The 24,183-nt window shown below is 41.9% G+C and overlaps 3 protein-coding genes across 5 annotated transcripts; 1 reads left to right on the forward strand and 2 right to left on the reverse strand.

Annotated features, from left to right (window-relative positions):
• Positions 1–318: 318 nt before the first annotated feature.
• mettl21e (methyltransferase like 21e) lies at positions 319–6,709 on the reverse strand. 2 transcript variants are annotated; one of them, XM_033617393.2, is made up of 5 exons: positions 6,196–6,709; positions 1,450–1,607; positions 1,238–1,355; positions 1,030–1,127; positions 319–882 (listed from the first exon to the last, which is right to left on the reverse strand). In XM_033617393.2, exons 1-5 carry the CDS (start codon positions 6,248–6,250, stop codon positions 556–558), a joined length of 756 nt encoding a protein of 251 aa, XP_033473284.1. In that variant the 5' UTR covers positions 6,251–6,709; the 3' UTR covers positions 319–555. The 2 variants fall into 2 exon arrangements, with proteins under 2 accessions (XP_033473284.1, XP_033473273.1); XM_033617382.2 differs by having other exon boundaries at positions 1,450–1,610; positions 6,196–6,703.
• Positions 6,710–6,824: 115 nt separating this feature from the next.
• On the reverse strand, positions 6,825–18,391 carry ercc5 (excision repair cross-complementation group 5). 2 transcript variants are annotated; one of them, XM_078174603.1, is made up of 16 exons: positions 18,254–18,391; positions 17,214–17,332; positions 16,895–17,070; positions 16,661–16,776; positions 16,429–16,530; positions 15,105–15,168; positions 14,565–14,708; positions 14,272–14,482; positions 13,151–14,104; positions 12,072–12,349; positions 11,715–11,834; positions 10,757–10,970; positions 9,976–10,120; positions 9,450–9,652; positions 9,270–9,352; positions 6,825–7,686 (listed from the first exon to the last, which is right to left on the reverse strand). In XM_078174603.1, the coding sequence occupies exons 2-16, from the start codon at positions 17,299–17,301 to the stop codon at positions 7,072–7,074; spliced, it is 3,513 nt and encodes a 1,170-aa protein (XP_078030729.1). In that variant the 5' UTR covers positions 17,302–17,332; positions 18,254–18,391; the 3' UTR covers positions 6,825–7,071. The 2 variants fall into 2 exon arrangements, with proteins under 2 accessions (XP_078030729.1, XP_078030725.1); XM_078174599.1 differs by lacking the exon at positions 18,254–18,391 and having other exon boundaries at positions 17,214–17,739.
• Positions 17,910–24,157, forward strand: blzf1 (basic leucine zipper nuclear factor 1). The gene is made up of 7 exons (XM_033621917.2): positions 17,910–18,035; positions 18,348–18,434; positions 19,171–19,631; positions 19,969–20,168; positions 20,412–20,540; positions 22,442–22,676; positions 22,772–24,157. The coding sequence occupies exons 2-7, from the start codon at positions 18,416–18,418 to the stop codon at positions 22,955–22,957; spliced, it is 1,230 nt and encodes a 409-aa protein (XP_033477808.2). The 5' UTR covers positions 17,910–18,035; positions 18,348–18,415; the 3' UTR covers positions 22,958–24,157.
• The last annotated feature ends 26 nt before the right edge of the window (positions 24,158–24,183 follow it).

Raw genomic sequence — 24,183 nt, forward strand, 5'->3', positions numbered from 1 at the left:
TGTCACATTGTCCATGTGAAGTAACACGGCAACAGACCTCCCAAATAAAATCCACAGGCTCATCAGGAATCCACTGGAAAAATCCAGAACCACGTCTTACCACATCATCTGTGCTGTGTGAGCCGACTGGACCAAAACAACACTGTCTGCCAAGACCTGAAGTGTGAGAATGTGCTGCTGATGGACGACAACAAGCTTTAAAAAAATAAATAGATAAATCACTGAGTGAGATACTGCAGAGGGACTTCTTGGTCATTGTGACCCAAAATGCCCCCTTATTAAACATCCATATGAAAAAGCCTTACGTGTATCCAAACATACAGACTTGCTGGTTTATTGAAGGTCACCTAAATGAACAGATCAGCTATAAATAAGACTGTTGAGTGACACGATGTCAGATTGAATTCAGTGGTCATTTTAGACAGATAGATACATTTAGAGATTTGCATGAGGTCCATGAAAACACCTGACATTACAGAATAAACAACAAATTTAGTCACAGACACACTCACACCCTCACACACACACACTTCATATGCAGTGTGTGTACACAGTTCAGGCAGCAGCCTCTCTACGGTCCTGAGTCCTCTTATCCTTCCTACAGGCTCGGTACAGTTTGATACTGAGGCTGGGGAGGTCGTACAGCTCCTCCAGGTGGAAGCGCTGCCGAAAGCGGTCGACGAAGCTGTTCTCCGGGTCCAGTCGAAAACGCATGGCCCACAGGATCTGTGTGTTTTCCTGGCACAGGTACTCAAAGGTGTCCATCAGCTCCTCCAGAAAAGGATGGGCATACACCACGTCGGCTGCCATGATGTAGTCGAAACAATGTGTGGCACGCGGGAAACGCTGCTCCACGCCCTGACCCCAGACGAGCTCAGTGACCTACAAACAGAGGTGATTTAGGGTTGTATTGTATCCATTTCTTTTCTATAAAGGTTTAAGCCCACTTTTGCATCCTAGGATGTTTTATATCATCAATCGTTGGTGTTTGCTGCACTGGAAATATGATATCCAAATATAAAAGCCTACCAGAGGGATGTACTTGCATCGGCCCTTGGTGTTGCGCATAACATTGTATTGGAGGTTCCCCAACACATCTGGCAGGTCAGTGGAGGTCACCTTGGCACCTGGAAAGAGGCAGTGCAGCTTATCAGATACAAACAGCAACAGAGGGAGACAAAGCTGAAAGATTAAGAGATGTGTGAGAGCTAATCACTGGGTGGTTTTGTGTCTGTACCTAACAGGCTGGACACGATGGTGACGAGCCCAGTTCCAGCACCCAGTTCAATCACATTTTTGTCCATCAGGTTGTATTTGTCCTGGTTGGTCTCTAAGAAATGACACAACACCATCGCCTGTTGGGGGGAGCAAAAGATTAGAGTTAACTGGCAAAAGAAGAGGACAGTTCAGCAGCTAAATATTTAGGATATTGTGTGGGTTTGGGCGTACTGAGGGCCAGAGCACAGCTCCATAGATGTCTGTGGACTCTTTGATACGGATCTGCAGATCGTTAAAGACGTATCCCTCCCAGGGCTCCGGGCCAATCACAGAGGGGTGGAAACACCGAGCCATTATGGCTTTGGCTAGCTCTGCGTCCACAGCAGCACCTGCTATGGCATCCATGAGACAGGCAGGTAAAAAAAATAACAAAGTATATAAAGTTAGTTGGGAAAATGTAGAATATCTAAAATAACACAAGATTGACAAATAGACCTTTTTCACAGCAGATATTCTGACGTCATACAGGTTCCTCTGCTGTATGAAAAAGTATGGAATTTGATTTAAGTAATTTTCAGGTCTGGAGATGTGTTTCCAGTCTATTGCCCCTGTTCTGTTTTCTAAAATATAAAATTCAGAATTTCTAATAATAAATTGATCAAAGAAGAGTGTTTTTCATGGTGCTTGGAGCCAGAATGTTTACCACTGTGTAAAGGAGTGCAGGTCAGAGCCAGCTTGATGTCGTCAAAAGTAAGGCTAGAGGTATGGTAAATGAATGCACATTCCTACACAGGGTTTTCCCTACGCCTGCACGTACAGCCTCCAAACATCTCTGCCCCATGTGCTTTATAACTGAAACACATCTGTGAGTGACCCAATTAGTTTGAAAGAAATGTGGCAACATATTAAAATTGCATATATATACTTAGCATCACAAATTACCAGATGTTAAGCTTGTCTGAAAATTTAGACAGAAAGGTAGACAGAAAATCTTTTCTGCATAGGGAAACCTTTATGGCTGTGTTCATTGGTGTTTCCATGGACACAGGGAATGCAAAAGGCTGTGCAGACACTGTGAAATTAAATTATTTGTTGACCCATTGAGGGAACAGTAATACAGTATTATTTAGTCAGTATGTTCGGGGAAGCTAATACGAGTACAGGTAGCACTGCTCAGTTTACTTCCTGTGTCAGCAGAGATATTTGACAGTGGAACATCGTCCAACTTTCAGCGGAGTGTGGACTGAACAGCCACAGTGGGCAAATACAAGTTATCCAAGGACTGGCTGTTTGTACACAGGGGTCAAATATGGTCTGGAAAATCTACAGAGATGCCTGGAAATTAATGGAATTTTGAAATGAAAAATGTGTGCAAACCCTACAGGAGATACACATAAATCTCACTGGCATCGTTATTGATACACTTACAGTCCCTGACAAAAGTCTTGTCGCTTATCCTAGTTGTAGGAACAACAAATAATAACCTGACTTGTAGTTGATCAATTGGGATCAGAAATAGCTTATATGAAAGGCAAAGGCCTTTAGATTATGCTTATTATACCAAAATAAAGTTGTGTATCATTCATTGAGTTTTATCATTTAATTAGGACAGAAAGGTCAGATCTTGCTTGGACAAAAGTCTTGTCGTGTCTTTAAACAATTCAACCAATCACAGATTAGAGCTCCACCTGTGACAAATACTGTAATTAACACATTCCCAGGTGTGTATAAAAAGAACCCCAGCACACCAGACCTTCATGTGAAGTGCAACCTGACTGCTGACAACATGCCAAAGATTCAACCACAGACCAAAGTGCTGATCATCAAGAGCCTGAAGACCAAGTCTGCTGCTGAGGTGGCAGACATCTTCAGTGTATCCAAACGTCAAGTGGAGAGGATAAAAAAAAGATTTGAAGAAACTGGTGACACTTCATGACAAGCCCAGGTCAGGCAGACCCCGTAAGACAACTGTTAGAGAGGACCGTTTGTTGCTTCGGCAGTCCAGGGCCAGCCCTTTTTCAACTGCAGCAGAGCTACATCAGAACTGGTCACCAGAAACCCCTGTATCTACCAGAACAGTTTGTCGAATTCTCTCACGCAATGGTCTCCATGGCCGAATTACTGCTCACAAACCAGCATTAAACAGAAGACAACAAAAGAATCGTGCTGCATTTGCCAAGGCCCACAGCGTGCAGAAAGGATGGACAGTGGAAAAGTGGCAGAAGGTTGATTTTTCTGATGAATCATCCATTGAACTGCATCCCAATCGCCGCAAATACTGCAGAAGACCTGTTGGAACCCGCATGGACCCAAGATTCACCCAGAAAACAGTCAAGTTTGGTGGAGGAAAAATCATGGTTTGGGGTTACATCCAGTATGGGGGTGTGCGAGAGACCTGCAGAGTGGATGGCAACATCAACAGCCTGAAGTATCAAGAGGTTCTCGCTGCCCATCACATTCCAAACCACAAGAGAGGGCAAATTCTTCAGCAGGATGGTGCTCCTTCTCATACTTCAGCCTCCACATCAAAGTTCCTGAAAGTGAAGAAGGTCAAGGTGCTCCAGAATTGGCCAGCCCAATCACCAGACATGAACATTATTGAGCATGTCTGGGGTAAGATGAAGGAGGAGGCTTGGAAGATGAAACCAAAGAATCTTGATGAACTCTGGGAGTCCTGCAAGACTGCTTTCTTTGCCATTCCAGATGACTTCATCAATAAGTTATTTGAGTCATTGCCGAGACGTATGGATGCAGTCCTCCAAGCTCATGGGAGTCATACACGATATTAATTCTTTTTCCCAAGGCACCATGACTTTATGTTCTGATGTTATTGGAGCATGTTTGTGTATTCAAAATAAAGTATCATTTCTACAGTACATTATTTTTGTATGCAACAAGACTTTTGTCCAAGCAAGATCTGATCTTTCTGTCCTAATTAAATGATAAAATTCAGTGAATGATGCACAACTTTATTTTGGTATAATAAGCATAATCTAGAGGCCTTTGCCTTTCATATAAGCCATTTCTGATTCCAATTGATCAACTACAAGTCAAGTTATTATTTGTTGGTCCTACAACTTGGATAAGCGACAAGACTTTTGTCAGGGACTGTAGATGGTATAGAGCTGTAATTAACATTATTAGCTGCAGTGGTGCTTTTTACCTGTTGTGACGAGTCAAAATTTCTGCCGTGAAAAAAGGTGATTTAAACAGTATTCAACATAGTTTTGTAATCATAATGTTGCTGCTTTTGATCTTGTGTTTTGCTGCTACTGGTAGAGGCGTTGTGTCAAGTCTGTATTCAGTCTTTGATGCCAAAGTACGTAGTGTTTGTTGTCTCGTCCCATCTGTTGATGACAGTCTATTGTGAGCACTGCTCCATGTTGCCACTGCTGTTTTCCTGTTTGGTGTGTAAGATTTTTCAGATTTCTTGGCACTTGATATAATTCTAAGGTGCTTGCTGCTCCAACAACTCAAGCAGCAACAACAGTAGGTCAGTTTGAGTTGACGTGCATTGCTCATTACTTTATTATGCGTCACCTGTGCAGCTGCCTTGGTGTTTATGATGTACAGAAGCTGCTGACTGAATTGCTGGTGCATCAAAATGGTGTGACATGACAAGGGAAAGACCATCTGACTGAATCTGGGTTTCATTTTCGTAGGAATTTGTTAGGATCTTTAATATTTCCTATGAAAATTGTTCACACTTAGGGCTGTGCATTATCCAGAATAACATGTTGATTTGACTATTGTCACACATGTATACTGCCAGATATTAATACATACTTTCAACATATTGTACCACAGTAGCCAGAACTATAACTATAATATTATTACCTTCAATAATGTTGTTGTAAGCTACTGTTATTACCTGCATCTCTCTCTCTCTCTCTCTCTCTCTCTCTCTCTCTCTGTCTCATTGTGTCATACGGATTACTGTTAATTTATTATGCTGATCTGTTCTGTACAACATCTATTGCACGTCTGTCCGTCCTGGAAGAGGGATCCCTCCTCAGTTGCTCTTCCTGAGGTTTCTACCGTTTTTTCCCCCTGTTAAAGGGGTTTTTTTGGGGAGTTTTTCCTTATCCGCTGCGAGGGTCATAAGGACAGAGGGATGTCGTATGCTGTAAAGCCCTGTGAGGCAAATTGTGATTTGTGATATTGGGCTTTATAAATAAAATTGATTGATTGATTTGTTTTACTGCAATTTTTTTGGAGTGGAAGCAAAAGATCTTCAAAAATGTGACCAAATGGCTAAATACCACCATGTAAGAAAATAATTTGGGTGAAGCAATCCCAAAATGTGTTTAAAGAAAAAACAAAGTCTGCAGACTGCAGGACTACTGTACAGGATTAGTAGGTGTTTCTCTTATTTTGTCCACCGCTGCCCATCACCTAAAAGTAGCACTGACATACTCCGGCCTCAAATCAAACAGATAAGTAATGTTGTTTTTCCTTCATATCACATTGCAGGTAACATTTGATTCTGTGCTCTATAAATGAATCACATTTAGGCTCATAATGCCCCTCTGATCCTGCTCTGTTTGAAACATCATGCCGCTGCGTCAGACCCCAGCTATGTGTCGGTGCTGCTGCTAAGTCATGGCATCTGACACACAACTTCAGTTATGCAATGCTGGTTGACAGAAAAGTTCAGGGGAGTCCACGGAGGGACAATGCAAAGGTTGGGGGGTGCTCAAGAGCTCAATTTACAGCTTTTATGTGTGTATAAATATCTCTGATGACATTAATGATGCAGCTGTAAACACAGCCACATCCTGCAAGCTCTGACAGTAGATTGATGCTCGGTCGGTTTATGGGATTTAGATTTAACTATGCATGCACACTACCTCTGAAATCAGTGTTTCAAAAAGAAAAATACCTGCTTAAACAGTTGTAACCATGTACCAAACTGCTAACACGAATTAATGCCATTGAAATTAGAAACAAAACTTGCACTTGTGTGCAAATTCTCACCTTCTTCTTTGGTCTTGGAGTCCTCCTTCTTGCCCTTGGACTGTTGAGTCTCCATGTTTGAAGGAGTCCAAAAAGGAGGGCAAATAAGTCGTAGGTTTTTTTTGGTCCCAGATGAAGTCCTTTGGATTTGGGTCAATCTGGATCCAGATCTATTGCAGGCTGTTAGCTGTCACCTTCTGTGGTTTCAAGTTACACACAATTACAGTGTTTTCCAACTTCTTGTTTAACCACTTCAGCTCCCCCCACATTTCTAGCTCTCTCTGAGGCAGTATGACTGACGGACAGCCACAGCTGCTCCGTCCGGCCACTGAACTTGAGAGTGAAGCAAAGGGCTAATGCCTTAAATAAACAAATCTATTTTACTGACAATCTAAATTAGCTCTTGACCCTTGACGCAGGTGATAGAACATCATGTATTCATTCATTTTTCTCACATTTGCAAAAGCCTGGATGTCTGCATGTGTCCGAGGCAGAGGGAGGAGGAAGGGGAGTGTATGCAGGAGCAGAAGGCGACTGAAATACTGCCTGAAAGAAATTTGAGGGATGTAAGGCGCTGAAGACTTGCACCTGTCTCAGTACTTCAACAGAAGAAGTTGAAGTACTTCAACTACAAAAAAAACATGTACTTCAACAATTTAATGTGATATATTTGGCTTGTACACAGGTAAAAAAATATTTTCAGTCACATCAATAGTTTACAAAACACGTACCAGTATTCTATAATACAGAAATAGCTCAGTTCATCATGATTCATTTTCACATTTAGCTTATAAATATCAAATATCAGATATTATTTGGAAGTGTGTGAATATGTCTCACAGTTAATATCAAAACAATTAATGTTAATTGTATATTTGAAATTCAGTTTTTCCCCCCTCACAACTTCTTCACCTTTCCCTTTCCTCTCGTGCTTCCTCTACCCCTCGTGCTTTTCGTTCCACGCCCTCGTCGGCTGCCCTCGAACACAGATCGGGCGGTAACCATAGCAACTTCCCTGTCATCGTCGCTGTCCTCATCAGAGCTGTTGCTGCTGCTGCTGCCCCTGGCCCTCTGAGGTACAGTCTTAGTAGGCTGAGGGACGGCCTTTACTGAGGGGGACTCCTGGCTGCTGCTGCTCCCCCTGGCCTTCTGAGGTACAGTCTTAGTAGACACAGGGACAGCCATTACTGAAAGGTACTCCCGGCTGGTGCTGCTCACATCCTTCAGAGGTGTGAGAGGAGGTTCAACCATCACCTCTGACCCTAGAAACCCTCCTCCTACCACAGGCCTCTCCTCTTTTCTGTCCCCGCATCCTCCTTTCTTTGGACTCTTGCTTGCCGCTTTGCCTTTCTTGGGGGATGGCATTTCCTCCTCGCTGTCCTCCTCTTCCTCCTCTCCTCCTTCTCTCTCCTTTCTCTTCATGCAGGTGACAGCTCGGCGGAGTCGCTGGCTGCGGATCGCCTGCTTTTCCTGTTGCTCCATGCGGAAGAATGAGTCGATCCGTAGCTGAGTCTAAACCAAAAGCATAAATGATGTCAGACTACAAAGTGGTTTTATTCCCTTCATTACTGTCTTTTTCAAACTTACACAATCAAACTGGAGACATTGGAGAGAGTGGGAAGTGAACACGAGACAGGGATGTTTTTAGGTGCGCTTACTGGACTGAAGATGTGACAGTCTTGCAGCCATTTACTGTAACCTCTTACAGTTGTATATGTGATGTAACCCCACTGCTCCATCAGATTAGCTCAAGTATCCCTTCATCTGCACCACCCATCATGCTCCGAATGTTATTCAATGCTATAACTACAGTATGTAAAAGGGGACACTGTTGGATATTTTTGTTTCTACAACTGACTTGTCAGTGTTTAAGTTGCTCTGCTCATGTTTGCATTTGTACTACTACCATTTATAATGGCAGAATCTGGGTGTCTAAACAATTAATCCATTACTTTCAGTAAACAATTTAAACCTCTAAATCATTACTCTTAGCTACCGCTAACTATTTCAACTGTTTATTCATTGACTTTTAACTATTTCAATTTACTTCTGACTGACTGATTCCATGTTAGTTCATTATTTAGCTAACTATTTCAATTGTTCATTCAAAACTTTTAGCTAACCATTTAATTTTTTATTCATTACATTTATGTATTTTATTTATGACTTTTAGCTGACTATTTCAAATGTTAATTTATTACTTTTAGCTAACTACTTCCACTGTGAGTTCATTACTTTAGCTAATGTTAACTATTTCAGCCATTAATTCATTACGTTTGGCTAACTATTTCGACTGTTAATTCAAAACTTTAGCTAAATATTTCAACTCTTAATTTATTACTTTTAGCTAACTATTTCCACTGTGAGTTCATTACTTTGGCTAAATATTTCAACCATTAGTTAATTACTTTTAGCTAACTATTTCCACTGTGAGATTTTTATGTTAGCTAACTATTTCAACAGTTAGTTCACTACTTTTAGCTAACTATTTCCACTGTGAGTTCATTACTTTAGCTAACTATTTCAACTGTTAATGCAATACTTTAGCTAAATATTTTGACTCGTAATTTCTGACTTTTAGCTAAGTATTTCAACTGTTAATTCATTACCTTAAGTTAACTATTTCAACGTTAATCCATTACTTTTAGCTACCTATTTGGACTGTTAATTTATTACTTTAGCGAAATATTTCAACTCTTAATTTATTACTTTTTGTTATTTCAACTGTTAATTCATTACTTTTACTTAAGTATTTTAACTGTTGATTCATTCTTTTAGCAATGTCAACGGTTTATCCATCAATGAATAATGTTAACTATTGCAGCTTCTCTGCTCACTTGCTAACTAAATTGCATTATGTGGTATTGTGCTGATGTGCAGTTTACTAGTCACAGTAAATACAATAAAGATCAACATCACACCCATTTGTATTGGCTGTTTATTTTCACACATATTCAAAAATATATTCCATATATTTTTAGTTTAATATTAATTTATATTATTGATTTTTAGTTCAGTTAGTTGGGTGCGCTTTCTCCATACCTCCTGCAAATGACTGCAAAAGTATCCCTTAGGGTAGAGGTACCCCTGATTACCTGCTGGGTGTTGAGCTGCTTTATCACAGGTTGAAGAGTCTCCTCTGTCTTCCGACTGCTCCAGCCAAAACGACTCAGACAGAATGTAAAAGACTAGTTTAGGAAACTTAACATATTCATAATCTGACTCACACCACACACACACACACACACACACACACACACACACACAGAAAGGATATTCTTTGATCATGTCGAGTTGTGGGCGTCCCCAGCTGAAGAAGCTATTGGACTGTTCCACAGCAGGTTGCAGGTAAGCCTGAGCCACCGCAGGGTTAGGGAACCCAGGATACAGTTTCAGGTCCCTCAGTTTCTTCTTAACCTTTGTGTCCCGAGGATTAGCCACCAGACGCTTGTTCTCCTGAGCCTCTGCCCACCATTCACTAGAGAAAAAGAAACAATAACCAAGTTTAGTGGGGATTTTTGCCATGACAGTTTTTAATACTGGCACATGGCTAAGTTGTATACTGAGTTAATGTTTTTTTTCAGTTCAGTTAAAAATAGAAGGCACTTTTGACAATACGCTTATTTTTCACATTTGTACCATAGTTAATAGATACAGTAAATAGAGGATTGAGGGATAAAGCATGAAATATGTAAAAGGGTTTACAAATTTGTGAAGAACAGAAAAAAGGTAAAAAATAATTTTGAAAATCCAATAACCTTTGAATCTCCTGGACTAATGAACACAAACACTGAAATACACCTTAACTGTACGAGCGGCTCTAAGCCTGGTCCTGGGAACTCATTCAGTATCTCCATGCCAGTCACATATCCGACCCCCGGCACGCCCTCTGTGTAGTCGCTACCGAGCAAGTAAGCCAGGTTAATCAGTTTAGTCCTGTCCAGACCTGAGAGAGACAGAGAAGAGAAAATGAAAAGACGGGAAAGAGAGGTAGAAGTAAAGCGTTTTGCTCTCTGCCCGGTCAGTCTGCTGACAGCCCATCACAACAAAAACACGTGTCTCTGATATGTGCAATGTAAGATGATCGGATTAAGGCAGTGATGTGTTATCCCAGCACAATTTCAACACCTCACTCTTAAATTTCAGCAGGCCACAAAACAGCAAATTAACATCATGTGCAATTGCATGAATAAACCTGTCATATACAGACACACAAAGGTCAGAGTATGTGCAGGTGACAAAAGGAAAGGAAAATATCCAATGAAATCGCATCATAAATGTGATAATTGTCTGTGGTTTAGTTTGTTTCTCCATCAAGAAGGAGATTCAGGCTGTACTTGATTTGACTGAAAGTTGGCTGGTCAAATTCTGTCTAATAATATATTTCTTTCTGAGTGTATTTGGCATTTTGAATCAACAAGAAAAAGACATTTTTGCTGTCATGTAATCTTTTAGACTCTAAAATGAAACTAAGACGAACTCCACATTTAAAATAAAAAGACATGACAGGAGGAGATTAACTATTAACCTTGTTTAAAAACTTTAACAGGATCTGTTATTAAATATGACAGTGAGCACTGACCCAGTTGGTTCTGCAGGTCACTGTACTGGTAATGTTCGACATATTTGTTCTGGCTGAAAAAGTTCCTGTAGACATGTCGCCCTCCAAACAGCCACACGTCTGAGTCGTCTGTGATGGTCCCGTTCGTGTGGTCAGCGCGGTCCAGTGCTGCACACTGAGCCTCGGCCTCCATCGGTGCCACCAGGAACGGCACGCCGAACAGCCGCAGCAGCTCCTGGTAGCAAAGAAGAAAACGGTCAAGACAGTATCGAAAGCTGATGGTTTTGGTCTTGTCTACACCAAGATTACACTGTCATTATGTTTTTTTTCTTGAGAACACTGACACTATTTGCCATGTTTCTGTAGTCATCTGAGAAATACCTTCGCTCTTAGCAGCATTATCAAAACAGCCAAGGGGATTAATAGAGCACTTTGGAGGTTTTACATTTTACAAGGGAGAAAATGATGACAGCCTGTGATACTGTCAGTGAGTTAACAGACACATGAACAAGCTAACACATATACTCACAGCAAAGATTGTAAAGTAATACAGACTGTATGGCTCTGGGAATGTCTGGCTGAGGCACCACAAAGAAATGTATCCCCCCCCCAGTCGGCCTTACGCCTTCTCTGGGTTAACCGGTTGTCAGTGGTTATAAGCGTCACAGATATGAGTATGAAGTGGCCATTTCCCTTTATTGTTTGGTGGAGACATTTCGTAGCTGTAATAATTATAACGGGAGCAAAGGGGGAAGTCAGGTAAGGGTGGTGGACTGGTCAAACAAACACAGGCCTTTCACCTAGGAGAGCCGACATGAAATCAAAAGTCAGTGTTGACTAATTTAAATGGATAATTTGAATGGACTGATAACATCCAAATCAGGTGCAGCTCTGGGTCCTCATATCTCATGGATGTGTATTTAACTTCTTATTCTATTCTTACGATGCTTGATGTGATGTAAAAGTGTCTGTGGTTCACCTGGCTCTCCAGCTGCATCTGTCCAGTGACTGTGTTCGCCATCCTCTCCTGCTGCTGCTTCAGCTCCCTCAGGCTGCTCTGCTCCAACTGCAAAGAGCTCTCCAGAGCTTCCAGCTCATCCTGCAGCACAACACACAGTCGCTGCATCAGCCCAATCACATACACATTACTGTGCTGAACTACTCAGCCTAAAGCCCATTTCTGCTTTGTCATACTGCAGCCCTGTGCAGTGTAAAGTGAATATAAAGTTAAAATAAAATGGCAGATTCTTGTTTTATTTTTCTGTTTTGAAAACCTGAGGCTAGCTTCTGTATTTTAAAATAAGCACTGAAGTTAAAATCTAACAGGAATCCGTACCACATCAAAGTGTTCCCATTCATTAGTCGCTGGAGTCGAGCTGGATTCCATCTCTGTCCCCTCCTTTAACTCTTTCTCTTCAGTCTGTCTCTTTTTGTCTTCTTCTTCTTCCTCTTCTTTCAAAGCAGCAGCCGGAGCCTCTGTCAGTTCTGGTTTTTCTTCCTGCTCGTTCTCTTCTTTACAGACCTCATCTTGAGATCCTTTCTCTCCGGTAATTAAAAGTGAATCATTTGCATCCTCCTCTTTAAATTCGTCTTCTGACACCTCGATGAAGCTCTCTGGGAAAACACACAAAAAAAAGCAATTTTGTTAAAGGTATACTTCACCTAATATTTTCTTCTTACCTGTAGTGCTGTTTATTAATCTAGATTGGATTAGTGTGAGATGCTCTGTAATGGAACCATTGGCCGGTCTCTAAAAAATAAAGGAACTAGGTGGTGGGGCTCAAAGCGGGAGAAAAAAATACATTTGAAAAACTCAACAGCAATGTCTCGATCCAGAAATCATAACCCAGTTACTCAAAATAATCCACAGTCCTTGTTGTGAGTAGTTTCATGTAGAAACTATTTTCATTTTACTGAACTGCAACCACTGACTGTATCACCACACAGAAGGACGTGTGCATCTACTCATGGACAAGAGGCTCGTGCTCTTGAAAGTTTAAGATGGAAATATTGATGGTGTCCTATTGCAGCTGAGCTGTAACATTAGCTAGCTCGGCGGTGCTAGGTGAGCTAGCAGCAGCACTTCCCTCTGCGCAGTTGGTGAGTGTAGTTTGGTAGACATAAAGTAGTTCCTACAAGAAACTGCTCACAACAAGGTCTATAGCGAGAAAGAGAAATTGCTGTTCTCTTAAATGTATTTTTTTTTGGCACTTTGAGCACCACAAGCCGAGTGCCATCTTGTTGCACTATATTCGAGAGAAGGCAGACATCTCTATGGCTGATATCTCCAACACTGTGCAACTCACACAGAAACAATCTACGTTGATAAACAGTACTAAAGGTGGGAGAAAAAATATGTACTTCTGATTTTGGGGTTAACTGCCCCTTTAATATCTGCTGGTTTCAGAGCTGTACCTTCTGACTCGCTCTCCTCGCTGCCCTCCGACTTCACATCATCACCATTCCTCTCCCCTGCAGCTTCAATCACCTGGTTACTCCTCTGCTGTAACAGCTCAGTCTCTTCAGGTTTTCCACGTAGCTGAGCAGAGAGATTGATGGACAACGTGTTCTGATTGGAAGCAGGAGCATCCTGTGGCTTTGTGATTGATCCCTGCTCTGATTCTCTTCTCTCCAGCTCTTCTTGTTTCTCTGTCTGCCTTCTACTTCCTGTCTTTATTTCCTCTGTCAACTGTTCTTTCTTTCTCTCCTCTTCTGACTTCATCTCTGTCTCGAGAGGTTGTTGCAGCGCAGCCAAGCGAAGTGCTTTATTTCTCTGGCTGATCATGTCCTCCATCTCATCTTCAGAACTGCTACCTAATAAACTGTCATCTACATGTAGCCTTTGGCCTATTGGGCTTCCCTTAAAGTCAGATGTCTCATCAGGAAAAAACTTCATATGATCAGGTTCTGTCTCTTCCTCTGAGCTGCTGATGACCACTTGTGGCACAGCATGATGAATATTCTCCTGCGCTTTGGTGGGTGAGCTGCTGATCAGAGTCCTGTGTTTGGCAGCTCCGTCTCCCTCCTCAGTTAGAGCTTGCTGGATTGCCAGCAGGGTACGTGGGGACACGCTACCATCCTTCTTATCCTGATCCACCTTCTCTTCATCTGAGCTGTCATTCATCGCAGCCTGGATCGCCTTGAGTGTACGAGGCGAAGGTGGTGATGTGTCTGCCTGAGATGGTTTTGATATAGAGGGTTTGCAGAGTTCTGAGGAGGGACCCCACCGTTCTCCCTCTTCCTCACAAGCAGGACGCCACAGGGGCTCGGGTTTGTCTGCTGCTTGTCTTGTAGAGCCTGTCAGGGAGCTGCCAGACCAGGGTGCAACTGCAGGTTGGCTCTCGGGGACAGTCTCATTCTTTTTGGAGCCTGTGAAGGAAAAGTGGAGGATAGGTTTGTATTTTTTTGATGTGAATGTAAATGTTATAGTCTATTTTATCGATGAAAGCCCACATTTCCGTTGTTGCGGGCACCCATAGATATAAATACGGTACCAATTTTTTTTGCAGAAATTTAAAAATACTAGCTGCCCTCACCTTTAATAAGGATATAATGGGAATAGTCTTCTGAAACCAGTCGCTGTGACTCTACGCTGTGACTCTGTTGCTCCCCGTCCTGTTCGTAGAGCTGAGGAGCACTGCCGGAACTCCTCTGGCTCATCTCTTTCTCCACAACCTCCAGACGCTGGTTCAGCTGGTTCCTCTGCAGCAGGCCAGCCAACTGGTACTGGGAAAAGTCTCCTGAACGCTAAGAGAAAGCAAAGTGGAGTCCGTGTGAGAGAGCAGAAGTTGAGTGAGTGTGTGTGAGTGGATATAAGAGCAAACAGTACCTCTGGGGGTTTCTGGTACATGCTGCGGCGTCTTTTGGAGAACTCTTTCATGTCTTTGAGTATCTCGTGTTTCATTTCAGGAGGCAGGTTCACAAAGTCCTCTGAGTTGATGTCCACGGAGTTGGGATTTTGATAAGCTTCTCCCTAAGATACAGTGAGCAACCTGACTTTAAATGTCAAGTATTTAACAGGGCATGCATACAAGGAAAGGCTGGGCAATAAAGCCAACCAACGTACAACGTACAAACTGATAATTTGTCAAACACGACTAAAACTTTCAGAAGATACTGACACATAGTAGAGTTTTATGACACAATCAGAAGATATGATGGCCAAACGGAGGCATTTACTGATGATTTCACTCAGTGAAAACACTCAGTGTAACATAGCCAGGACCAGACCAGGGTCCAAAACCAAAATATCAGATAATATCTTGTCTCTCACAGTGTCAACATTCACTCAAAAACAAACTATATAAAGCTGTAGCATTTGGTGGTGGTGTTACAGGATGTAATGCTCTTGTGTGTGGGATTATTTTACCTGATACATGTAATAAGCATCATCCATCTCCTCTAACTCTTGCTCTTCCCCCTCTTCCTCTGAACTGCATTAACAAAACACATTAAAATGATTAAAGTACCAGTGTTAAAGGTGAAACGGCTGTATAAAACAATACATTTTGCTGAGTGCTCCATCGGGTAATTTGTCATTGATTAGCCTGACTCTCCGGTCTAACACATGTGAAGATGAGGAGCTCTCCAGCCTCCTCTCTGTTTTATCAGGCAATGGATCTAAACCTCTCTGGTGGACTGCAGATAATCTGACTGAATTACTCACCACTTTTAAGGTTGTCACGATACCAGAATTTTAACCTTTGATACAACACTTGTAGACTATATCTATACAAGATCAATAGAAGCAGGTGTACACCACACCAGACAGGACCCCCAGGTGCAGGCTCCTGAGACAGTTCAGCACATAATAGCAGGGTAGAAGATGCAGGCAGGAACAGTGTATATGGAACGCTGTAACCAAGTGGCTGGCATAGTGTACAGGAGCATCTGCACTGAGTACGAGCTGGAAGTACCAAGGTCAGAATGGAAGACACCTCCTACGGTGCTTGTGAATGACCCAGCTACGATCCAGACTGACAGACTGGTGCTGGCTAACCAACCAGACATTGTGTTGATCGCCAAACAACAGAAGAAGGCAGGGATGATAGATGTAGTAATCCTGAGCGACAGCAACATCAGGGAGAAGGAACGCAAGAAGCTCAAAAAAAACAAAACAAAACAAAACAAGGGCTGAACGAGGAGCTAGAAAAGATGTGAGGAGTAAAGGCAACAGTGGTGCCAGCGTTAATCGGAGCACTCGGGGCTGTAACCCCCAAACTAGGAGAGTGGTTCCAGCAGATTCCAGGTACAACATCTGAGATCTCTGTCCAGAAGACTGCAGTCCTAGGAACAGTGCAGAACCCTCAAACTCCCAGGCCTCTAAATAGGATATATTTTTTCCTTTTTTGAATTAACAAACTGAACACAATGTTTCACCAGAAGAAGTCATTGAACACATGCCTCTGGTCACATGGTGGTTTTGTTGATGGAGAGAAAGCTGTAACAGCCACAGGACCAGTTGACTTTTTTTTCCCCTGTTGTTTCATCTGTGCAGCCTTGGGTTGAAAATCTGATTGTACATCTGTTTGTTTCATAACTTCATAACTTTCAATACTATTAAATGTATAGTTAACTGAGATTCTGTCATTTTAAACACATGGAATCAAAAAAAGAATGGAAGTATTAATACTTTTGACAACCTACTTCATTACACCTGACTAGTGAACAGTAACCTTTCCCAGACGTCTGACCTGCTTTTGTCTTTCTCCTCTGCAGCTGGCAGGGCTGGTAGAACATACATGTCATCCACCTCATCTCTCCTCACAGTGGACAGGCTGGGTAGAGGATCCTTACTGTGGCAGGAGAGAAAGAGGGAAATTCAGGCAAAACCACTGAGATCAAAATGACTCTGAGTGGACAGTTTGTCTTGTAGTTTAAAAAAAAAGCCTATTTAGACACCTGTACATGTTCCCTGTCCCTTACCTGCGGTCTCCAAGTGCTGCTTTGATAGCTTGTCTCTTCAGGAATGTCTTGAGGAGTTTCTCATTGGTCTCTTTGGACTCCCGGCTCAACTCCTCTTTCCTCTGCCTCCTCAGAGCCTGCAGGCAAGAGCAACAACATTGTTAAATGACAGAATAGGTGGGAATCACATCCATTTGGAGGACATATCCAAAATCATCTGCACAGACTGCTTATGTGGATCTTGATGAAGCATACCAGGGTCTGTTTCTTCAGCAGTGGTGCGTCTCCATCAAACACAAACACTGGCTTGATGCGGAAGAAGAGTAGCTTGCAGATGCGGTGGAAGAGAGTGAGGAGGTGGGCATTCTGGACACTGTTGCCATCACGGTCCCTCACACCCTTCACTGCCTGGTTCAGCCATATACTGATGTCTGGGGGTCGCCTGGTTAAGGTCAACATTAAGGCTTAACAGAACACAGTCTGATACATCAATAAATCTGACAGGGACATGAAGGAAAGAAGGTGACAGACAGATAAGAGGACAGATGAATAGATCACAACCACATCAGGATACCAACAGCAAGGATCTTTCCCTCTAATGTCTCAGGGTTGATGGGTTTCCCTGTGCTCTCCAGCAGCCTCCACAGTCCGTGTACTCCCATGATAACTATCGTCCAGAACTCACCGGAAGTACTGTAAATATCAAAAACTTAAACACACGACAATAAATTAAGCGTGCTTGATTAAACTTAACATTTTCTCGTATCTTCTCCGAAGTAACTGCAGTGGTAACCAAAGCAACTGCTGCAGCACTTTTTTCAACGTTTGTTGCAACACTATTTTTGTCCGTAGAGCAATAACTAACTGCGTTGGAAGGTTCCGCGTTGTTCACATCGGGTTATATTCAACCGTTTCACCACCAACTTCGAGTAGCACCTTTTCACTGATCCCTAATCAGTTTCACAGTTAACTGAAAGCCTGACAGTACCAGCCGAACAACGTAGCAACCGACCGGAGATCAGTTTTGTAAGGACGGGACGGGACGGGACGGAAAGTTCGTCGCATTTCCGCATACTGTTCCTGGGTTTAGTCTGTCAGGCTTTCTTGTCAAATACTACTGCTTGACAAAGTGTCTATATTATTAATATTGTTAGAAAAAGTCAGGGTAACGTTAAAACTAATGGTGAGGTCTTGTTCTGTGTACGGTGCTGAAAAGTGAACTCCCTGTGGCCTTGAAAGAGGAGGTGTTTCTTGGCAGGAAGTGTCGCCTGAAAGGCCAGCCTCGGGGCATACTTCCCCAGTGACTCCACAGAGGCCAACTGTGTCCGGTAACAAAATAAACAGCTAGCGGCTTCTCACACGAATTAACTGAAGACGTGTGACCGATTGTTACCTGGTATGTCATCTAACAATTTATCTAAAACACAAAAAATAGCTAGCAGATAGGTAGCGGCTATCCTGAGTACTTTAACTTTTATGTTAAACTTCCTGTTAGCTGTTTACGTTGCCGTCAATGTTGTTCGGCGAACAGCTAGCCTTAGCAAGTTAGCTAACCAGCTAAGTTAGCCACCGTTATCGTGTGACGTTATCAGTACCTCAGCTGATAATACTGACCTTTTGACTAGCGGAACTCTTTTATCGCAGTCATAAACACTGAATGTTACAGAGTTTAACAACAAAGTACGTTCTCCATTGTTTATTGTCACAGGACGACGACGACGGGTCTCACCTCATCTAATCTAACAGACTTCCTTCTCTACTTGCGCCACCTCAACCATGACTGCCGCCGTGAGAGGTATGTATTGTTTTGACTACGTCTCAAGTATTTACATGCCACAGAAAGTTTACATTTGCTGCCTGTGTAGCCAGTCTTTAGACCACTTTCGTCAAGACACATCTGCGGTAATGTATGTACTCATTAAAATCGTATCTTGAATTTAAGATATCTAAAGTGATCCCTCGATTTTCAGATACACTTTGTGACTGCTGCTAAACACCGAAAAATAACCTGTACTCATCCATACAGCTGTGACTGTGTGTTATTTTAAATGTTTGGATACTTGTGTCGACTCAGTAGCTGAAGTTCTGTGCTATTACTAAAACCATTGTATTGGCCACACTTAACTTAAAGGAATATAATCATGTTCCTTTTTCTTTTAAGATTCAAAGCCAAACTTATCCAATGTTTAATGATGTTTTAAGTTAAGCAACTGTACAAGAAGTTGCCTTGATAAGACAGTGTAAACCTGGAAAAATTTGATTAAAACAGGAGCTATCTGATCAAAGAAAATTTAAATGAGATTACAGGTCTGACCGGTTTTTAGTGCTTGTCACAACCAATACAATTTAGTGGTTACCAAAAAAGGATTGTGGTTTTATACCCAGCCCTACGTGCTGCCAAGGACTTTGGCACTGGCAAATCAACTGTTAAGCTGTGCAATGTAAACAGTGTTAGTAATGTTCTTACTTGATCGCTCAGGGAGACACATTAATGTTCAAAATGTAAACTTGTCTTTATTTATTTCTTCCAGGCTCTGCCAGCGTGCCTATCCGAGGCGCAGGCGATGGCATGGAAACTGAAAAACCTCCCGCCGTCCTGGAAATAATCACAGACACACTGCCACCAGGTCCGCCTGCAATTCCCCTCCTGAAGGTGGCAAGCCCAAAACACAGCCCCAAATCTACCTGTCCTGCTCCCCCTGCTGCCCCTCAGCCTCTCGGCGTGCTCCACTTGGGCAAGGTGAGTCGGGAGGCCTGCACAGAGGTGGAAGCTGTCAGGATCATCGTCCCACGCGCTGCTATTAGCCGGAGCAGCCGCGCAGGACCTGGTGAAGGGAAAGGGGAGAATGGGCAACAGGCTGAGGAGCAGGGCTCTCCCCCGCTGCCTCTGGTGGAGGATTGGAGAGGACAGCTGGAGAAGCTGCAGAACTCTGAACGCAGGCTGCTGCAGGACAAGGAAGGGCTTTCCAATCAGCTCCGTGTGCAGACGGAGGTAAGGCCCCAAAAGAAGCATTTTATTTAGACTCAACTAGGCTTAGCACAGTTGGGTTGTTGCTTTTTTATGTATCAAAATATGCAGGAAATATGGATACATGGAACAGTACAGTGATCAGTAGCATTATCAATGCGTTTTGATGAAGGTAATACAATGTAATCATGCTCCTCATTGTCTTTTTGAGTGGACTTAGAAATGAGACCACTGTTTTTTTCTTTTATCTTTCCAGTGATGAAGTGCTTTAAAGTAAATACAAAAGAAAGAGTTCATGTCCTCATGCAAGCTTTCAGCTGTAAAAAGGAATTTGCTAATGCTATTTTACCCCATGTGCCAGGTGAACCGTGAGCTGAAGAAACTGCTGGTGGCGTCGGTGGGTGATGACCTTCAGTACCATTTTGAACGTATGTCGCGAGAGAAGAACCAACTGATTCTGGAGAATGAGGCTCTGGGCCGCAGCCTGGCACACACTGCAGAGCAGCTGGAGCGAATGAGTATCCAGTGTGACGTTTGGAGGAGCAAGTTCCTGGCCAGCAGGTAATGAAATAGACAAGATAATTGTGTGACAAATGGAAATGATAGGACATTAAAAGGAGAGGATAGAAGGGATGGGATGTTATATTTCAGGGCGCTACCAGCTGCTGTCCTTTGATCCTACAAGCATCTGTCAGGGACACTTCAGCACTGCTGGAGGACAAATAAAATGTATAATGGGTTTTACCTCTATGTAATTAACGTCATCGTGCTGAGTAAACACTTGCATCAATGTTGTCTCTACAGAGTCATGGCAGAGGAGCTGACAAATGCCAGAGCAGCTCTGCAGAGACAGACCAGAGAGGCACAAGGAGCAATTCAGGACCTGCTGTTAGAGAGAGAAGAGTTCTCCAGGGACATGGTACACACTCACAGGTAACATACATCTTATCCATAATTTCTAAATTAAGTGAATTGTTTATTAGCTTGAAACCTAAAAACCTTGTAGATGAGGAAAAGAGGGGACGCATCACACACGTCTATTAAATTTAGCATGCCAGGATGGCTGGCAGTAACCTTTGATCCAGCCACCAGATAAACAGTAAATAAAGTTGTAGTTCCACTCATGGCGTTTCATTATATATATTTCTAATTGATTACTATCAGTTGAAGCAAATAAGTAGACTTGCAGTGGCATAACTTTGTCACAGGAACACTTGACCAACACTTTCATGTTTGCGTGGAATTAAAGAATCCATTCTTGAAAATTAGGACAAACCATATCCTACCAAAAAAAACTAAAAATTAAAAAACTTATCAACACACTATTTCAGTTTCTGGGGTTAAACATTATTTTTAAAGGATTTATATGTATGAAATAAATATGATTCATAAAATATTTGATCTGCTTTCATTCTTTAAACTTCTAAACTTGCCCTGTGCCAAAAAACATCCTTGTCCCAGACAAGAATTCACAACTTCAGACAATTAAAAAAATTGTTCAAAGCCTTCAAAATCTAAAACTAACAGCACATGCTAATATCATGGGTGTAAACACGTGCTGCTATAGTCAACTTTGTTTTAAATATATTTTTTGTGAATATGTTGACCCTTATGTGTCCCGGATGTTTGTCAGCTCCATCAGATTTCTACAAAATGTTGTTTGATCAGTCATAAAGGAGGTTAGCTGTAACCCAAGGACTCCTGTCTCACTTCCTGGTTTCCAACAAGGAAAATATAGTTTAGTTAAGTTAGTTTCCTTGGTTTCCAAAAAGGCAGGAATGCTGCTGATAAATGTATTAAATAATAAAGCTATCAGGTCCAACTCAACCATAACAGGACAACTCAGTAGAACTACTAAATTAAACTAAATAAAAATGATGGTTTAAAAGTAGTTAAAGTAGTTTGAATGGCATTAAGAGAATTGTCAGCAACTCTGAAAAACAAATGGCGACTCACTTCGACTGTGAAATGACTAAATATGTAACTTTCTGACCTCTGACATCCAGTATGTATGCTCTTTAAGAATAAATTTCATCAGATGGAGGTAAGTCCAATACAAGGTTTAAGACTTTGATCTTTTAGATTTTCCCAGCCTAATTAGAGTTAAAAACAAAACCTAAAGAAAAAACAAGGTTTTCTCCCAATTCTCAAGAATGTGTGAAATAAATATGTGCTTCTCATCACTTGTTGAACTTGGTAAACATTTATGCATTTATTTTTTATTTATCTTTACTTATTTTTCACAAAATCGCAGACAGTACGTGTTTTTTGTTTATCTTTGTAGGCTAAATATACTTATATAGTGCAATGTCTGTGACATGTAATGTAACTTTACTGAATTAAAATGTTTGAAAAATTGCTCAAAGTTGCATTTAATCTAAGAAATAAAGAAAAAGGGGGCAGTTGATTTTGCACCTTGATACTTTATGGTTCAATTTGAGACACCTTTGTTAAGAAATTGACCTTTTATAGCAACTAAATGTAAAGATTTTGCTTTTTTAAGGAAGTGTCAACAAATCTGTGCAGCATTGAGCAACTTATCTCACTGTATAATAGTAAATGAGCTACACACACCATTCAGAGATAACTGTGTGATCATTACTCTAAGCCGAGTCAAAGATATTCATAATGTTGAACACATAATGTTCAAGGTTCAGAGCTGAGCCGCTGATAGCAAAGTGTGTATGCCAGTGGTCGTTGGCTGACAGTCAGGTACAATTGATGGGTCAAAGGTAAAGGCCCTTAAAGAGTTTGTGCACTGGTGCAGTATTTTGTTAGCATAGATAATGACAACAAAGTCTGTGTGCTGACATGGCTTGTTTTTCTGTGCTCAGATCTCTGGAGCAGCTCCTGGTGTCCCTGCAGTGGGGCCGACAGCAGACGTACTACCCCAGCGCACAGCCGCTCAGCACAGGAGAACTGGCAGCAGCCAATCACAAGCTAGCAGACGCCATCAACTCCCACCTGCTGGGGAACACCACCCCCGGCAGCAGCAGCAGCGTGGTGAAGAGCAGCAGTGCAACAGCTGAGCAGCTCTGCAGCACTCCGGCGGAAAAGATGGCTGAGAAGGTCTGAACTTCAAATCATTGTGCAAATCTAACACTTTTTTTACATTTGTCACAAATCTAGAACCTCACAAATGTTTTCTCTGTTTCCTGTCTTAGGTGCTGAAGATTTTAGATCCAATCTCCTGCTCAGAAAACAAGGCAGACCCTCCGCTCAGTGACTCCACCCCCTCAAACTTTCTCGGCAATAAGAAGAGCATCGGCAGGTTTCACCCTTACACCCGCTACGAGAACATTACTTTTAACTGCTGCGAGCGCTGCAGTGGAGACATCCTGGTGCTGTAGTGCGGTCACAGAGTGGCAAGATGTCCCCAGCTGACACCGATGCAGCAGCCGAGCTCATTTCAAATGACTGAGACCTGAACAGGAGTGTCCTCTGGAGGATATTACGGTTACGTGATGACTTCTGTCAGCATCACAAGTTTGCAGCTCCAGAAGACATTCCCTGTTTCAGTCCTTTGCTGCACATTTTAGTGCATTGCACCTCTATATATTGGATTTACAGAATTTCAGATGTTTTTAAATCTTATCAGCCTGCTGATTACTGTACCGTCTTTGACTTGAAAAAGAAAAATAAGGAAGTGGATTTGTTTTTTCAGGTACATGATGAGAAAGTGATGAAAACACAATGCATTTCAGAGCCTGGTTTAAACTATGGAAAGTGGTATTTATTGCTGGGAGGTGAGGTCAAGTTGAGTCAGTGTTACATGGTGAACAGACACAGCTGTGGGTGTCTGCTTATTCAAACTTGAACATTAGGCTAGCGCATCAAGTAATAATAATATAATAATCCTGTTGTGAATCAATGTGCAAACAAAAGAGAAAACAGGCTGTAGTGTGTACGTGTAAGCCTGAGGCTGGACGGCGAAACACCCTCCAGGAAGTTAAACAACTGATGAGCTAATAGCACAGGCACACCTGCACAGTACCTGTACAGTAAAAGTGATGATGCCTCTCATACTGCAGGGGTCTCCCCGCTTTCTCAATATGATGGTGCTATCTTATCTCTTTTGTATAATGCATGCTACAAAGGCGATATTATACAGTCAATATTTATAAGTGGTTTGACTGTACAACAAAACGCCACGTCCACTTATCTGTAAAGAGTTTGACTTTTTTAAGCGGTACAAAGAAAAAAAGACATTTCCAAAACATTTTCCCAGAAGATCTGGAATTATCATGTTGGTTTTAATTGAATTATGTCATAATGGCTTTGGTTGATGTGTATGTAATCATGATTTAAAAAAAAAGATTTTGTTTTTTGCCTCGGAATACACTATTATGAAATGACGAGTAATATATTTCACATGCCTTTTTGCAATTTTCTAAAACCAAGCTGTATATTTTGGACACTTTCATCTGCATGGAAAAGTTTGCATTAATGTTGATGGTATGATTTACAGTGAATGCCTCCATAAGAATTATTTTGTTCTCCATGTCAGACCAAAATAAAGACCAAAGTAGTTTCTACTTTTCTTTTTTAAATCTGTTGTCCTTGTCTTGTTTATCAC

This window comes from Epinephelus lanceolatus, chromosome 2 (genome assembly GCF_041903045.1).
Source record: "Epinephelus lanceolatus isolate andai-2023 chromosome 2, ASM4190304v1, whole genome shotgun sequence".
NCBI lineage: Eukaryota > Metazoa > Chordata > Actinopteri > Perciformes > Serranidae > Epinephelus > Epinephelus lanceolatus.

Coding starts and splice junctions, on each gene's coding strand:
- mettl21e (XM_033617382.2), bottom strand. CDS start 6,250: ATGGAGACTCAACAGTCCAAGGGCAAGAAGGAGGACTCCAAGACCAAA. Junction 1,611..6,195: donor CTCCAAGACCAAAGAAGAAG/GTGAGAATTTGC, acceptor TGGATGCCATAG/CAGGTGCTGCTGTGGACGCA. Junction 1,356..1,449: donor GAGCTGTGCTCTGGCCCTCA/GTACGCCCAAAC, acceptor TCCCCCCAACAG/GCGATGGTGTTGTGTCATTT.
- ercc5 (XM_078174603.1), bottom strand. CDS start 17,301: ATGGGAGTACACGGACTGTGGAGGCTGCTGGAGAGCACAGGGAAACCC. Junction 10,971..11,714: donor AGATGCAGCTGGAGAGCCAG/GTGAACCACAGA, acceptor CTTTGCTACCAG/GAGCTGCTGCGGCTGTTCGG. Junction 7,687..9,269: donor AGCAGCTCAACACCCAGCAG/GTAATCAGGGGT, acceptor CTTTTGGTTTAG/ACTCAGCTACGGATCGACTC.
- blzf1 (XM_033621917.2), top strand. Junction 19,632..19,968: donor AGCTCCGTGTGCAGACGGAG/GTAAGGCCCCAA, acceptor CCCATGTGCCAG/GTGAACCGTGAGCTGAAGAA. Junction 20,169..20,411: donor AGCAAGTTCCTGGCCAGCAG/GTAATGAAATAG, acceptor TTGTCTCTACAG/AGTCATGGCAGAGGAGCTGA.